Source organism: Pantherophis guttatus, chromosome 6, assembly GCF_059756535.1.
Source record: "Pantherophis guttatus breed Tessera chromosome 6, ASM5975653v1, whole genome shotgun sequence".
In the NCBI taxonomy this organism is placed as follows: Eukaryota; Metazoa; Chordata; class Lepidosauria; order Squamata; family Colubridae; genus Pantherophis; species Pantherophis guttatus.
The window spans coordinates 105,691,032-105,705,721 of record NC_142068.1 but is presented as its reverse complement, the minus strand read 5'-3'; the positions used below and the strand labels follow the sequence as shown (position 1 = coordinate 105,705,721).

The 14,690-nt window shown below is 48.2% G+C and overlaps 1 protein-coding gene across 1 annotated transcript; it reads right to left on the bottom strand.

Moving 5' to 3' along the window:
- Positions 1–2,620: 2,620 nt before the first annotated feature.
- Positions 2,621–6,833, bottom strand: LOC148113249 (uncharacterized). The gene is made up of 3 exons (XM_087871959.1): positions 6,705–6,833; positions 5,832–5,945; positions 2,621–3,751 (listed from the first exon to the last, which is right to left on the bottom strand). Exons 1-3 carry the CDS (start codon positions 6,773–6,775, stop codon positions 3,619–3,621), a joined length of 318 nt encoding a protein of 105 aa, XP_087728085.1. The 5' UTR covers positions 6,776–6,833; the 3' UTR covers positions 2,621–3,618.
- Positions 6,834–14,690: the final 7,857 nt, after the last annotated feature.

Genomic DNA, 14,690 nt, shown 5'->3' with positions numbered 1-14,690 from the left:
CCCTTTAAGAGTCGGCCCGTCTGTGGATAAGCCCCAGGTGAAGGCAGCTGGTTGGTAGATATAATTCAAATCTCAGGTCCAGGCCAATCAGAGCCTTGGCTTGTGATGTCAGAGGCTCCTCCTGAGCTCATTGGCTGGAGCTCACCATGGCAACCTCTCCAGCATCCTTGGGGAGTCTGGACCACATCATGGAGGCTCTGCTCAACATCCCTGGAAAGTGGCTGGATTGGATGGCAGCACTGGGGGCATCGCAGGGCCTCCCTCGCCTGGGCTCCTCAGGAGGGAGAGACCCTCCCCTTTAAGGCAGAATTAAGGGGGGGGGAGATGAGTGAAATGGGGTTCAACCAAACTCGACAGACGTGCTGATACCTGCCGTGTCTGCAGCCTCCATACCTGTCACCAAACTCCTCATCCACCATGTCGAAGGTCCTGGTTTCGGGAAAGGGGCTGGGGCCGGGCGGCTGGGGGGCAGCGATAGGAACTAGGGAAAAAATTGGCTTAAGAATGTCCCAGTTGGAGAGGCATTGAGGCCCCAAAGCTGGAAACTGACCTGGGGAAATTAACCTAAAAAGAGATTCCATTGGCCAGGTGTAGTTATTTCCCAAACAGACTCGGCCTGGTGATTGACTTATTTATATATTTTTATTTTTTATTACTCAGGTTTTTATCCACCTTTATTGTTTCTCTAAATAGCTGAAGGCATGAACATACTGAAGACGCCTTCGCCCTCACAACAACCTTGTGAGGTAGGCTACGGCTGAGAGGGAGGGGCTGGCCCAAGGTGACCCTCCAGGCTTTCGTGCCTTGGATGGGGCTGGTAAGTCCTTGGAGGGGGGGCTCTTTCCTAATCCGAATGGTCACCTCCCCCTTTCCCTGTGATCAGAAGCCCCCTAGCAGTGCCAGAGATGGCCGAATTGATCGATCGCTGATTCTGACTCCTTTGGAGAGTTTTGATAGATGAGATGCCTCGAATTGGAGCCAAAATCTAATGGGAAGTCAGGACAGTTTGAAGGGAGACCAGTTGTGATGGATGATGTCAGTGTTTCTCAAACTGGGCCCCCTGAAGGCATCTGTGGATTTAAGGCCGGTTAGCAAAATGTCCCCTGAACTGAGAGAGGAAGTGACTGTGTCTCTCCATTTTTCAAACAGGTCAGCACCAGGGAAGAAAAGGTCCTTTAGGGAAGATCCTTGGGGTATCTCTCAGCGAGCAGTGATGGCCTCCATCTCTAGATTAACCAGCTGAGAGATTCCTTTGACTTTCAGATCCAGGAATTCAAGAAAGACAAACAACGGATGGAAGAGCGGCACAGTTGTCTCAAGCAGACTGTGGATCAACTTCAGACCACAACAGAAGACCTGCAGAAATCTCTGCTGGAGAACAAAGGAAGGTTGGACCATGCCAACACGATGATCCCCCAGTTAGAGCTAGAGAACAAATCTTTGGTGAAACACACTGAAGAACTCCAGAAAGAAATGTCTGAGGTTACTAGCCAAGTGCCCTTCCTCAGAATTGAGAAGGCTGCCTTAGAACCTCTGAGAAACTCCTCAAAGAGGTCTGGAACCTTCTTAAGAACTTAAAAAGCACTCTACAGTCTTCAGCATGAACTGGCTGAGAGGGACCAAAGTTTCACTTTTTGGAGAAAAGCCCCTCCAGCCAACTGAAGCAGAAAGTCACCCCTCTTCAGAATGTGAGGGGAAATGAGAAGAAGCACCTCAACAATTGGCATCAGCAGCAGAGCTGTGTTTACCAGGCCACAATGGAAGACCAGCAGAAAAGTCTGGAGGACAACAGAGAAGGAGTGAACATCCAAGAATCAGAGCTGCAGAACAGGCGTTTGGAGAAAGACAGTGAAGATCTCCACAGAGAGGTCACAAGCCAAGTGGGCTTCTTCAGAAATGATGTTGGCACTCCTGAGTGACCAGCACATGGCAGAACTTTGCTGACACTCTCTCCCCATAGCTGGAATGGAGGAATGGGGGCCTTTTACCCATTTGAGAAAGAAAAGAGACTCTTCCCCACCCTTCCCTTGACTTGCCACCGAGTGTGCCAGGGGAGTCATGTGAGCCCCACCCTTACCAGGGAAAGCCCCTCCCTTACCCCGACCTTACCAGTCACTGCAGGACTGGCAGCTGAGCTGAAAGCCTCCCAGCCACCCAGCATCAGGGCCTGAGAGCACGGAGGAATCCCAGGGCTCTGAGCCAAGAAGGAGGGTGCGGGTGATGGCTGTGGAAGTGGTGAGGTGAGGTTGGTAATGGTGAGTCCCAAGGCTCAGATCCAACCTTCGGAGTGCCAGCTGAGCCTGAGGGGCAGCAGTGATGTGGGTGAGGGCTCTGCTGTGGGGAGAGCAGAATTCTGGGAGCCAGAACCGAGCATCCGAATGAGCTGAGCAGTTGGGAGCAGGGCAGCCAAAGGAGAGGAGGAGGGAGGAGAACAGCTAGAAGCTGAACTGGGAGCTGAGGGGTCTGCAGGAGATGCCTCGAGGCAGCAGAGACCCTCAGAGGCTGCAAGTCTGATGGAGCTGGTGGCAGAGCTGGAAGACAGGGCTGGGTTGAGGGTCTCAGGGGCAGGCAGAAACTCCTGCTGCTCTACAGGCTGCAAGAGAGGAGCAACAGGAGGGGGAAGCCGGGGGCCACCAAGGCCAACTAGAGCTGGTCAGTGGCCGGTGGGTGGAGAAGTCGTCTTAGGGATGGTAGAACATAGGAGAGAGATTGATAGGGCTGGAAGGGACTTTGGAGGTCTTCTAGTCCAACCCTCTGCTCATGGCAGGAACTTTATACCATCCGGTTCTCTTGTCCACTTTGGAAACTTCCAGAGATGGAGCCCTCACTCCTTTGGGAGGCAACCTATTCCATTGCTAGATTGTTCCTACTGATTGAAAATTTCTCCTGACTTCTAGATTGGGTCTCTCTTTAACAAACTCCCCCCCCGTTTCCTCTTGTCCTTCCCTCCAGTGCTCTGGAGATGAAGCCCCTCCCCTCTTCTCTGTCAGAGCCCCTAAAAGTGCCGGAAGATTCTATCATGGCTGCCCAATCCTTCCCACCTTGTCTCAGCCAGACATAGCAAACTCCCTCAACCGTTCATCAAGTGATTTAGACTCCAGACCTTAAATCATCTTTGTTCCTCTTCTCTTCACACTGACCAGAATCTCCACAACTTTTTCTTTTTGGGATGACCAGAATTGGACAAAGTATGAACAGCAACCATGAGGGAAATTTTCTCTCACACTAAAACATCAACTGTCATTTAATGTAAATCTTCATCCATTCGAATTGATAGTATATATACGAATGCGGGTAATTTTGTGCCTAAGAACAACAACAGTAATAATATACATACTAAGGGTTTTTTCTTCTTCTTTTGGAACTTTATTTCACAAAATTAGGGATTTTATTGCAGTACAATAAATTTTAGTAGTAAGCTTTCTAATCTTCTAATTTTCAGCTCTTCTTCCATCGCTTAAGGGCAGATTCTTCATCCTGGAATCATGTTTTGGCTCTAATGTTATTTTATCTTGCTCGATGAAAGAAATAAAGTTTTGAATGTAAGTAGAGATCAGGAAATTTCTACTTTCTCCGTCTCTGCCATGGATGGTCTGAGAAAGTCTGTGTCTCACCTCCTCAGTCGCTCCGTGAATCCTTTCTGATATTCTCCTTTTCTTCGATCAAAGCCCTTTTCTCACTTACGAGGCTCTCAATTTTGGGCTGGAGTTCCAGGCTCTCGTTCCCCATCACACTTATGATTGTTTCTTTTCTGTACATTTAGAAGACCGGAGAGAAATTAGCCTTCTAAGTTTTTTGCTTCCATCAAGCATAATTAAGTTCTTAATTATTTTTACCCTGCATTTGCTTCTATCTTATATACATAAACATATGCACACAGAGATATACACTTATTTCCTTTTGACCCCCGAAAAAACGGCTAGGGCTCCTTTTTTGGGGGGGGGGTCTTATTCCCCCCCCCAGTACCGGGAAGCAGGGATGAGTTGCCCCTCACAGTTCCTTGCCTAACTGTCTTACCAGCAGCTTACTCTGTGAAACAGCTGATCTGCGGGTGGGCTCCTGCCCCTGGCTTCAAGGAGCACGGCCGCTTTTGCAGCCTCAGTCTACAGGCTCCGGGCATACAGCTACGCTGAGCCTGGCGGTCTTTGGGCCCAGCAGCCTCCACTACCTTCTGTTGGAGCTACTCCACGCAGAGATGAGAAGAGAGCTACAGCTCCCATCAGGGCCCAAAGTGTGCCAGGCTAAGCATGGCTGTAAGCCCGATGCCTGCAGCACCGAATAGGCAGGCAGGCCGGCATTCAGCAGCCCAAAGGCAGCAGTGGGCGAGGCGACATAGGCAGCACAGCTCCACCGGCGGCTGCTCCAAAAGGGGCCCTGGCAGACTGGCAGCCCAGCAGGGCTGCAGAGAGCAGAGCTGCCAGGAGGGCGAAGAGGCCCCGTGACACCAGCAGCAACAGGGGCAGCTGCTTGGCGGCCAGTACGGGGCATGCCACAGCCGAGATGTGCCCAGCAGTAGCTGGGCCGGTAGGCAGGGTGAGTGAGAAGCGCCCCACCGGCCAGCCACTGAAGCTCTGCCACTGAGAGAGAGAAGGAGAGAGGGAGAGAGAGAGATCCGATCCAACCTTGGAGGGCTGGTGGTGATGCTCTCTCTCTCTCTCTCTCCCTCTCTCTCTCTCTCTCCCTCTCTCTCTCTCTCTCTCTCTCTCTCTCTCTCTCACACACACACACACACACACACACACACACACACACACAGGTCTCTCACCCCCCATGCCCCCAAGGCAGCGACATCCCTTCACTAACCTGCTTTCCAGCTCTGTTCTGAGCATGCGGGGCAAGAGGTCTGTGGGACTATGGTAAAAAAACCCACCGTAGTTGAGACTTTCCAACTTCTCATGTAAAAAAAAAAAAATCTTGCAAAGTTTGAAGGTCTCAACTATTTCTTTCACTGGAGTCCCACAGACTTCTGTCCTTTCCCTGCATGCGCAGCGGAGAACGGAGCTGGAAAGCAGGTTAGTGAAGGGATGAGGCTGCCTTGGGGGAGGGGGGGCTGAGGGACCTCTGTTTGTGTGTGTGTGTTTGTGTGTGTGTGTGTGTGTGAGAGAGAGAGAGAGAGAGAGGAGGAGAGAGAGCACATTGCTGCCAGCCCTGGATAACTCTCCGAGGTTGAATCTCTCTCGCTCTCTCTCTCACACACACAAACAGACCTTTATTTGGATCGCAGCACAGAGGCCTATCCCAAAAGCTGAAGCCTTCGGATGGAACATTTTGGGGATGTTGGGGTCCCAAGGAAAGAACAATTGGTAGGAAAATGGGGGGGGGGATTTTCCTGTGCAGGGAAGGAGGAGGTTTGCTCCGAAGCAACGGCAGAGCGTTGCACTTGGGAGGCTCCACAGGTAATACCGGTATTGAATTGCACGTCTTGCTCCAGTGAGAGGGGGGCATGCAGGGGGCTCGGTGGCCAGGGAAGACAAGGTTTTGGGGTGCAAAGGAAGAAGGGATGATCTCCCTCTCCGTCCTCCATTTCGCTGCAGAGCCGCCATGGAGCCCATGCAGGGGACCGGGACTGCTGGAGAAGGGGGCCCTGGCAGGCCGGCGGCTGGGGAGGTGCTCCAGAGATCTGGGCCGAGTTGCCCGGCCCTCGCTGGCTCAGCTGATTCACGGGCTGCAATTAAGGGGCTGAGCCTTCATGAAGTGACCGGGGAAGGGAAGGGCGACCTCCTGTGCTGGCCACGCCCACCCCTTCACTTATATTAGGCCCACCCCAAAAAATCAGGCTAGGACTTATTTTCGGGGTAGGTCGGATTTTCGATATACACGGTATTTCTTACCTCTCCAGTTGTTCCCGCAACTCTTGGTTCTCCCCGAGGAGCTCCTGGTTCTCCCCAGCTTCCTTCAGAACCCTGCAGTGGAGATGGGGGTTTTGTTGCTCCAACATCTGGATTCTGTAAAATAGGAAGACAAGAGGGAAATGAGCCCCCTCAGGTCTTCACCCGCATCATCAAACCCTTTTAAAATGAAAACTAACTAAAATGCCTGGCACTTCCTTTGTTTTACCCAGCCTTACTTTTTAATTACTTGAGTTTTGCCATTTCTGTTACCACAGCTACAGTGCCAAGTTCTTCTCACAGGAACCAAAGCAGGAAGGATTTCAATGATTTATTAGGCACTTCAGAAATGCTCAGGAAAACTGACAAATCGGTAGATCCTGTCTACATCTCCAGCATATTCTGAAGGGATTTGATTTGCTTCTTCAGTCTTCACAACATTATTTAAGTGCAAATGAATGAATTTTTACTTTCAGTATTTAGCATTACATAATCTATAAGTACCACATAGGAATCTTCAGATCTTAAAACCATTTTTTTTTCCTTTTTTGGCTTTCATACCAGAAAAGGCACCAACCAATTCAAAACAATTTCCAAACTTTCTAATGGGGACAGAAGGGGGAGAAGACTGAATTGGTGAGAACCGAGGTGGAGCTGAGAACTGAGGTCAGTGAGCAGCAGAGGAGGAGATCAAAGCAAGGACCTCCTAAATTCAGAGGATTTGGCCAGGAAAAGTCCCCGTCAAGAGATTCATGATGTCTCCTACCCATCCAGGCAGTGTAATTCAACGCAGAACGTTGGGTAATGTGTGTCCAGGGTAGGGAGCTAAGGAGAAATGAATAGGAAATCCAGGAAGAGAAAGTCAGGGTTTCTCACCTCCACAGTTTCTCCTCCACCTCCCTGCAGAGTTCTGCGTTCTTCTTTGAAAGCTGGGCGTTTTTACTCATGAGCTCCTCATTCAGGGAGAACGACTTATGCTTTCTGTTGCTGTAAATAGGAAAACCAGAGAGAAATTAGATCCTTAAGTTTTTTACTTGACTCATTAAACATTTTCTTCAATTGAAAAATATTAAAAATACCTTTATGTTTGTCTCGGTGTATAAATTCAGTGTTGCTGTTTCTACTAACAATCCTTTCACCATTTATTGGGTCTTTTAGAAAGGCTCCGTAAAAATGGCCAATGGGTACAGTTTGAGGGACTTTAGATACACCTCCAGGGTAGTCTTAAGGGATTTGATTAGTGACTTAAATACTAAGGTTTAATGTGTTGATAAGAGTTGTTTATAAGAGTTGGATTACTTAAGTTTTTACTTCAGTATTTAGCAAAGAAAGTCTACGCACCCCTATTAAAAGGCCAGGTTTTGGAAATGTAAAATAAAAAAATCAGACCAAGATAAATCCCTTCAGAGTACTTCCTCCTTTAACATAACGTATAAGATGTACAATTCAAGTCGAAAAACAAACAGAAATCTTTGAAGGGAAAAAACTGATGTTAAATAGTAGTCATTAAATATGTGAAAAATCCGTTAAGGGGACTCTGCTCAAGCCCCCATGGAGTTCAGCTGTTGAGTAGGGGGTTTCTGAGATGTCTTCAGGTGCCTCTTACAGCAACAGCCTTGGTCTCCACATCTTCTAAGCCACCAAAGTCACCAGGCTCACAGGGAAGCATTGGGGGGAGGGGCAGCATCCTGCTCTGGGGGCTGCTTTTCTTCAGCTGGAACTGGGGCTCCAGCCAAGCAGAGGGAATTGTGAACAGTTCCAAGTATCAGTCAATTTCGGCACAAAACCTTCCGGCTTCTGTAAATGCTGAAGATGAAGAGGAATTTCCCCCTTTCGATGCCACAAGGACCCAAACCAGGCCTCCAAGTCAACACAACAATGGCTTCCCTACAAGGAGATCAAAGTTTCGGAATGGCCCTGGCAGAGCCCTGGACCCGAATCCAAATGGAGACCTGGGGAGGGGACCGGAAGAGGGCTGGGCACAGGAGAAGCTTCCCCTCCCCAATCTGACAATTTTGGAGCCCTTTTGCAAGGAAGAGTGGGCAAAGATTTCCAAGGCAAGATGTGCCATGCAGATCGGCTCTAAGGCCAAAAGACTGGATGCTCTCATAAAATCCAAAAGAGTTTCAACAAAGGATTCTTTTAAAGGAGGCCTCTTTATGCAGCCACGTTCCTGTAAGTTTTGTATTCTCATTTTTCCTCCTAAAAGATTTCCGTTTTTCAATTGAATTGTACAGCTTACGTGTTATATTAAAGGTGGGGAGAAAAGGAAGAGATTTATCTTGGGGTGATTTGTTTTATTTGTCAAAATCTGGGTATTTTGTCAGGTGTGTAGACATTCCATATCCACTTGAGGGAAGTTACCTCTCCTGGAAGAATGAAATCTTTTGACAAATATTTAAAAAGGCAGAATATTATATATCTCTAAAGGAGAAACACGTTTCTAAAGACAGAAACTAGCTCCCTCTCCCCAGCAGATGTCTGGTGCCCATGAAGAAAAACAGGGCCATCCTATCTACAAGACAAAAGACCTTCAGCTCCAGGGTGAGGGGATTAAGACGTGACCCTCCAGGATGTAATAGGATCATCCAGTAGCAGACCTCCCTGCATTGCAAAATCTCCTACGGGCATTGCATCACCCAGCAAACTTCAACCAAACTTATCTCAGACAAACATGACCCCACATGGCCCCATTGGAGTCTGGCAACAGCCAATAGAATACATGTTCCTGCACAGGAACAGGAAGCTCAAGTTCAAAGCCCAAGAGAAGGTATCAATATCCCTGACTCTCCACTCTACGTGGTCAGCTGCCCAGAATCACAAACCACCTCGTGGTTCTGCTTCATCAATAAATGGACCCACTTTCTGATCAGCTTCCAGCCTCCATTTTGTCTCCAGGGCCTTCCTCCCGGCTTGGAACTGAACCAGATGGATATTTCTTCCAACAATTTGGCTCCCCAAGATGGGATTCCAAGCTAACCTGACCAACGGACCTTCCCCAGGTAATCCTCCCTTGCTGGACGGACCCATTGAGTCTCTGGGTGGATTTTTCCTGGAGCTTGGCCGTTTGGAACAGGGTAGTAAAGGGATTTTTGAGTTTTGAGCTGAGTACTTCTAAATTTTAACATTATAGCCCAGAAAAGTGAGGGAAATGTGTATCTGTCCATGCCTGTGTGCAGTGGTGGGATTCAAAATTCTGTGGGCGTGGCTTGATTGGTAGGCATGGCTTGATGGTCATGTGACTGGGTGGGCATGGCTTGGTGGGTACGTGACTGGTTGGTCACGTGACTGGGTGGGCGTAGATGGTTCATCAGGTGATTGGGTGGGTGTGGCTGGTTGGTCATGTGACTGAGTGGGCGTGGGTAATTTGATGTCACTCACGTCAAGGGTTAGGGTTAGGGTTAGGCTGCCTGGCCTCTCCTCACCACAAAGGCCTCAACGAGATACAATTTCCCTGTCTATTTATTTCCTATTACTGAACATCCAAAATATACTACGTAATCCTATGTACCTATGCCATATGTGTACATACATATTACATAGTATAGAGTGTGTATAGGAACACAAAAAGATACATTATCTACTATACATACTGTATGTGTATGTACACACACAGACACACACACACAACTCTTCTAAAACGATACACATTCAGCCTCACTTACTGCATTTGGGAAAACACACCCAGAGTCCACTTTCTGCCACTCATTTAACTGTAACTTCTGTACATTAGAACATTACAGACGCCTTCAGATGTTCTTCCCTAGCCTGACTGTTAGAGCCAGGTGATGTCATGGAGGGAGTAAAATGGGGTGAAACTCACTTAACAATGCTCTTGCTTAGCAACCAAAATTTTGGGCTCAATTGTAGTCGTACGTCAAGGACTATCTCTGCCTTCCTCTGCATGGCAGCCTTGTCCTAGTAAACTCCTCCTCCTTTCTGGCAATTTTCCTCTCTGTTAGAGGCACCCAAATAATCCAGATGATATAAGGTTTCCTGCTGAAGCAGGGGGTTGGACTAGATAGCCTCTAAGGTCCCTTCCAGCCCTAGATTGCTGTCCTATTTCAATGCGTCTTTTGAAGCCACATCTAGTTTGTGGTCCTTCCTTCCTTCCTTCCTCTTCTCTCTCTCTCGCTCCCTCTCTTCCTTCCTCTTTCTTTCTTTCTTTCTTTCTTTCTTTCTTTCTTTCTTTCTTCTCTCTCTCTCTCTCTTTTGAATTTTTTTTTTATTTTTAAAACAAACAAAACTGTCAGCCTCAGCTTTCCTGCTTTAGCTGCCATAAGAAACGGGGAGGGATTAGGTATGGATCAAAGGGGGGGAAGAGAGCAGGAGGGGGTTTGTCTTTGTAGGAGGGGACTTCGTGGGAATCGAAACTGGATTTCAGAAGGGGATGGCTAACCAACTGTCTCGACATTCCTGATGGATGACGCTGCCAGACGTGTTGCCACCTGACCTTTGGAAGACCTTTAGATTGGCTGAGAAAATATAAACACGAGGGGGGGAAGAAGCTTAGTAGATGCATTTCGCGCGTTTTGGTCACTTCCAGCTTTTCACTGGGGTGTTAATCTTTTCATATTCAGTAAAAGTACCAAATTCTTCAAAATGCTTGAGTTTGGGGTTTTCTTTCCTGGATACTGAAGGAAGCATACCTGACATTAAGCTGGAAGTCATCTCAGTCATCCCGGACAAAACCCGAGGGGACTGAAAATCCAAAGTATGTCAGATCGAGGGAGTGATGAAGAAGGGAAGATGGGGGCAGCGAGTTCAACCGCCCTCCAGTCGGAAAGAGAAACTGCAGAATGGCTGGGAAAACTCCGTTTGGAACCGGAGGAGGCCAGATGGTCAAAAGGTGTGGGGAGACTGCCAGACTGGGGGGAGAACCCCCGGGGAGTGACGACTTCCAGACCCCGAAAAAGGGAGGCAGTGTGGAACAGCAAAAGGAACGTCTCATGATAGATCAAGCCTTGCAGCTTATCCGTGATGTGGAAGAAAGCAGAAAAAACCGTGAGTCTTTTGAAACTCCTGTGGAGAAGGGGGAAGCAGACCCCGGGGGGGAGGCCGAAGAGACAGCCTGCGGGGGAGAGGAAGAGTTTGAGGAGGGCACATCCCAGGCTTCGGCAGCTCGAGGAAGAGATGCAGCCGGCCAGAGAACCCCAGCCTTGCAGCCCCCCCCGCAGACGTAAAAAGCCAAAAATCCCCCCCCTTCCTGGGAAGTTTGATGGAAATCCTAAAACCTTGGGATTTTTCCTGACCCAAGTGTGGAACCACATGCAGGATTGGGGGGAGGACTACGAAACGGATGCGGCTAAAGTCAGAAGCGTTGCGAATGCCCTAGAGGGAGTGGCGGCTGAGTGGATGGTAGTTCTCCACAATAACAACTCCCTCCTGCTGAGAAATTACAACCAGTTCATGAGGGCCCTTAGAAGACGTTTTGAAGACCATTTAGCTGAACGAAAGGCGAGACTCAGAATGAAGAGCATTCAGCAGGGTCGGAGGCCGGTGGCAGAGTATATCCAAGAGTTTCGTGAACTGGCACCTTATATGACAGGCTGGTCAGAAATGGCGCTTTTGGAGAGTTTCAAGGATGGATTGAATGATGAGATATATCGAGATTGCAGGAGCATGGGGGTCCCCGATGATTTGGATAGATGGTACATAGTAGCTGAGGATGTGGAGATCGAGCTGAAACGGAGCGAACTCCGAGGAAGGCGGATAGGGGACCAGTCATCCTCTTTCTACCGTAAGGGGGCGGCCAAGATGACTGGCGGGAAGACCGAATTCAAACCCAAGTCAAAGCCCTTCACCTGTTTCAAATGTGGGAAGGAGGGTCACCGGGCGGCCGAATGTTTCTCCAAACCACCGCCAAAAGCCACCGGGGCCAGCCAAAAGAAAAGCGATAAAATACCCGCCAAAACCCGCGGCACCGCCCTGAAAGGAGAAGTTGTTGAGTTCACTCCCCGGAACCAGCGTGAGTTGGGAACTCCGACCAACGATGACGACAGCGAGACGGACTCCGACTCGGACACCGATGAACGGGTGAGTCACACGGAAGAACCCTTACTCATCCCCGTAGAAGTAAGGGTGCCCTCCACAGGAACTCATGCGCAATTGTTAGCCCTGTTGGACTCGGGGTGCACTAGGTGCATAATTAGCCCCAAAGTAGTGGAGGAAATGGGACTGAGACTGAAAACTTTAAAAAGACCCATTGCATTTTGTCAATTAGATGGGTCGATTGCAGGAGGGGGCCCAGCTAGTTTTATGACCGAACCCCTTGAACTACAGTTGGGGAATCATATAGAAAAGCTCAGCTTTATCGTAGCACCTGGCATGGAAAGGCCCCTAATTCTAGGACTGCCCTGGCTTCGTAAATGGAACCCACGAGTAAATTGGAAAACGGGGGTCCTGCGCATCCGTACGGCAGAACCACCTCCGGAAAAGGAAGGCCCCTCCCTAAGGGACGACATAAGACCAGAAGGGGCCGCAGTAGCCATTAACTATATTGAGGGAGAAGAGAAAATTCCGAAGGAATATTGGGACCTCAAGGAAGTGTTTAGCAAAAAAGCGTCTGATACTCTGCCTCCCCACAGGGCCACTGACTGCACCATTGAAATACTCCCAGGGGTGAAGCTTCCCAAACCAAAAATATACCCCATGACACCTCGAGAATTGGAGGAATTGCGGAATTTTATTGACAAAAACTTAGAACGGGGATTTATCGAACGAGCCAAACCCAAGGTAGCAGCGCCAGTAATGTTCCGCGAAAAGAAAGATGGATCCTTCAGATTAGTTGTTGATTATAGAAACATGAACGCCATTTGCGTGGAAAATGTCTATCCCCTCCCACTTATGAAGGACATGTTGGCCCATTTAGGAAAGGGAAATTTTTTTACCAAACTTGATTTAAGAGAGGCATACTACCGAGTGAGAATAAAAGAGGGAGATGAATGGAAGACAGCATTTAATTGCCCACTGGGGTGTTTCCAATTTAGAGTACTCCCTTTTGGCCTACAGGGGCCCCCGGCCGTATTCATGCAGTTGATCAACGAAATGTTGCATGAGCATCTATATAAGGGGGTGTTGGTCTATTTGGACGATATTCTAATTTATTCTGACAACATGGCCGACCATATAAGATTGGTTCGAGCGGTCTTGAATAAACTCAGAGCAGCTGAACTCTATGCCAAACTTTCTAAATGTGAATTCCATCAAGACAAAATCGACTATCTTGGATATCGTATATCGCATGAGGTAATAGAGATGGACCCGGAAAAGGTCCGGGCAGTAATGGAATGGGCTGCACCACGCACCCGTAAACAGTTACAGAGTTTCTTAGGGTTTGCTAACTTTTATAGACAATTTATCCCCTCTTTCGCAAAAATCGCACTGCCAATTACAAACTTGCTCAAAACCAAAGGGGAAATAAAACCCAAACCCTCGAAACCACTAGATTGGACTATGGACTGTCAGGCCGCTTTCGAAAAACTAAAACGGTTGTTTGCAGCTGAACCTGTGCTCAAACACCCCGACATAGAACAACCTTTTGTAGTACAAGCGGATGCTAGCGACGTTGCCGTAGGAGCAATACTCTTGCAAAAGAATGAGAATGGAATATTACAACCCTGTGCTTACACATCCCGTAAGCTATCTGAGACAGAAAGGAGATGGGCCATATGGGAGAAGGAAGCGTTTGCAGTTAGATGGGCGCTGTTAACATGGAGACAATTTTTAGAAGGGGCAAACCACCCTTTCGAGGTGTGGACTTATCATAAGAATCTAGAAGCATTAAAAACACCACGCAAATTGTCACCCAAACAGGCACGCTGGGCCCAACATTTCAAGCGTTTCAATTTCACTTTACGTTACCTTCCTGGGGGGAAAAATTTCATGGCGGACGCACTTTCCAGATTACCAGAGTACAACAGCATAAAGAAGGAACTGGTTCAACCAATGATCCCCTTAACGCAATTGGCAACACCTGTCACTACCAGAGCGCAGAGTAAAACCGATCCAGAACTCTCAGGGGATTTACTCGAAAAGTTACGAGAAGCGCTAAAAACTGACGAGTGGTTTAAAATCCACTCGAATGAATGCACACTTCGCGACGGACTAGCTTGGGTTGGATCAAAATTGTATGTTCCGACCACATTAAGACCAACCGTATTGAAATATGCGCATGATGCCAAAGCCGCAGGACACTTTGCGTTTGTCAAAACTTTACATCTTGTTAAGAGACAGTTTTGGTGGCCTGCACTAAAAAAGGACATACAGGCATATGTGGCTAGCTGTCCAGTATGTGCCTCGGCTAAAAGACCTCCAGGGAAATCCCCTGGATTACTGCAAGCTGTGGCTAGACCGAACGCCCCATGGAAGGAAATATCTATGGATTTTGTTGTGGACTTACCTGACAGTGAGGGCTGCACTGTCATTTGGGTAGTAACTGATTTGTTTTCCAAACAAGTACATTTCATACCTTGCTCAAATATCCCTTCAGCAAAAACCCTCACAAAATTATTTATTCGACAGATTTACCGACTACATGGGTCTCCGAAAAGAATAATTTCTGATAGGGGTGTGCAATTTACTTCCAGTTTCTGGAGAGAAATTTTAAGATTGATAGGCTCCGCACAAGGGTTGAGTTCCAGTCACCACCCTCAGACAAATGGTGCTTGTGAAAGAACCAATGGGGTGCTCGAACAATACCTTAGGTGTTACGTGAATTACCAACAGGACAATTGGGTAGACTTGTTGCCATTTGCAGAAGTGGCGTATAACAATTCTGTGCATAGTAGCACCGGATTCACCCCTTTTAAGGTTGCATCGGGCCAGGATTTTGTACCCATTCCCGAGTTACCTCAGGATGAT

Coding starts and splice junctions, on each gene's coding strand:
- LOC148113249 (XM_087871959.1), bottom strand. CDS start 6,775: ATGAGTAAAAACGCCCAGCTTTCAAAGAAGAACGCAGAACTCTGCAGG. Junction 5,946..6,704: donor GTGGAGGAGAAACTGTGGAG/GTGAGAAACCCT, acceptor CCTATTTTACAG/AATCCAGATGTTGGAGCAAC. Junction 3,752..5,831: donor TTGCGGGAACAACTGGAGAG/GTAAGAAATACC, acceptor CTAAATGTACAG/AAAAGAAACAATCATAAGTG.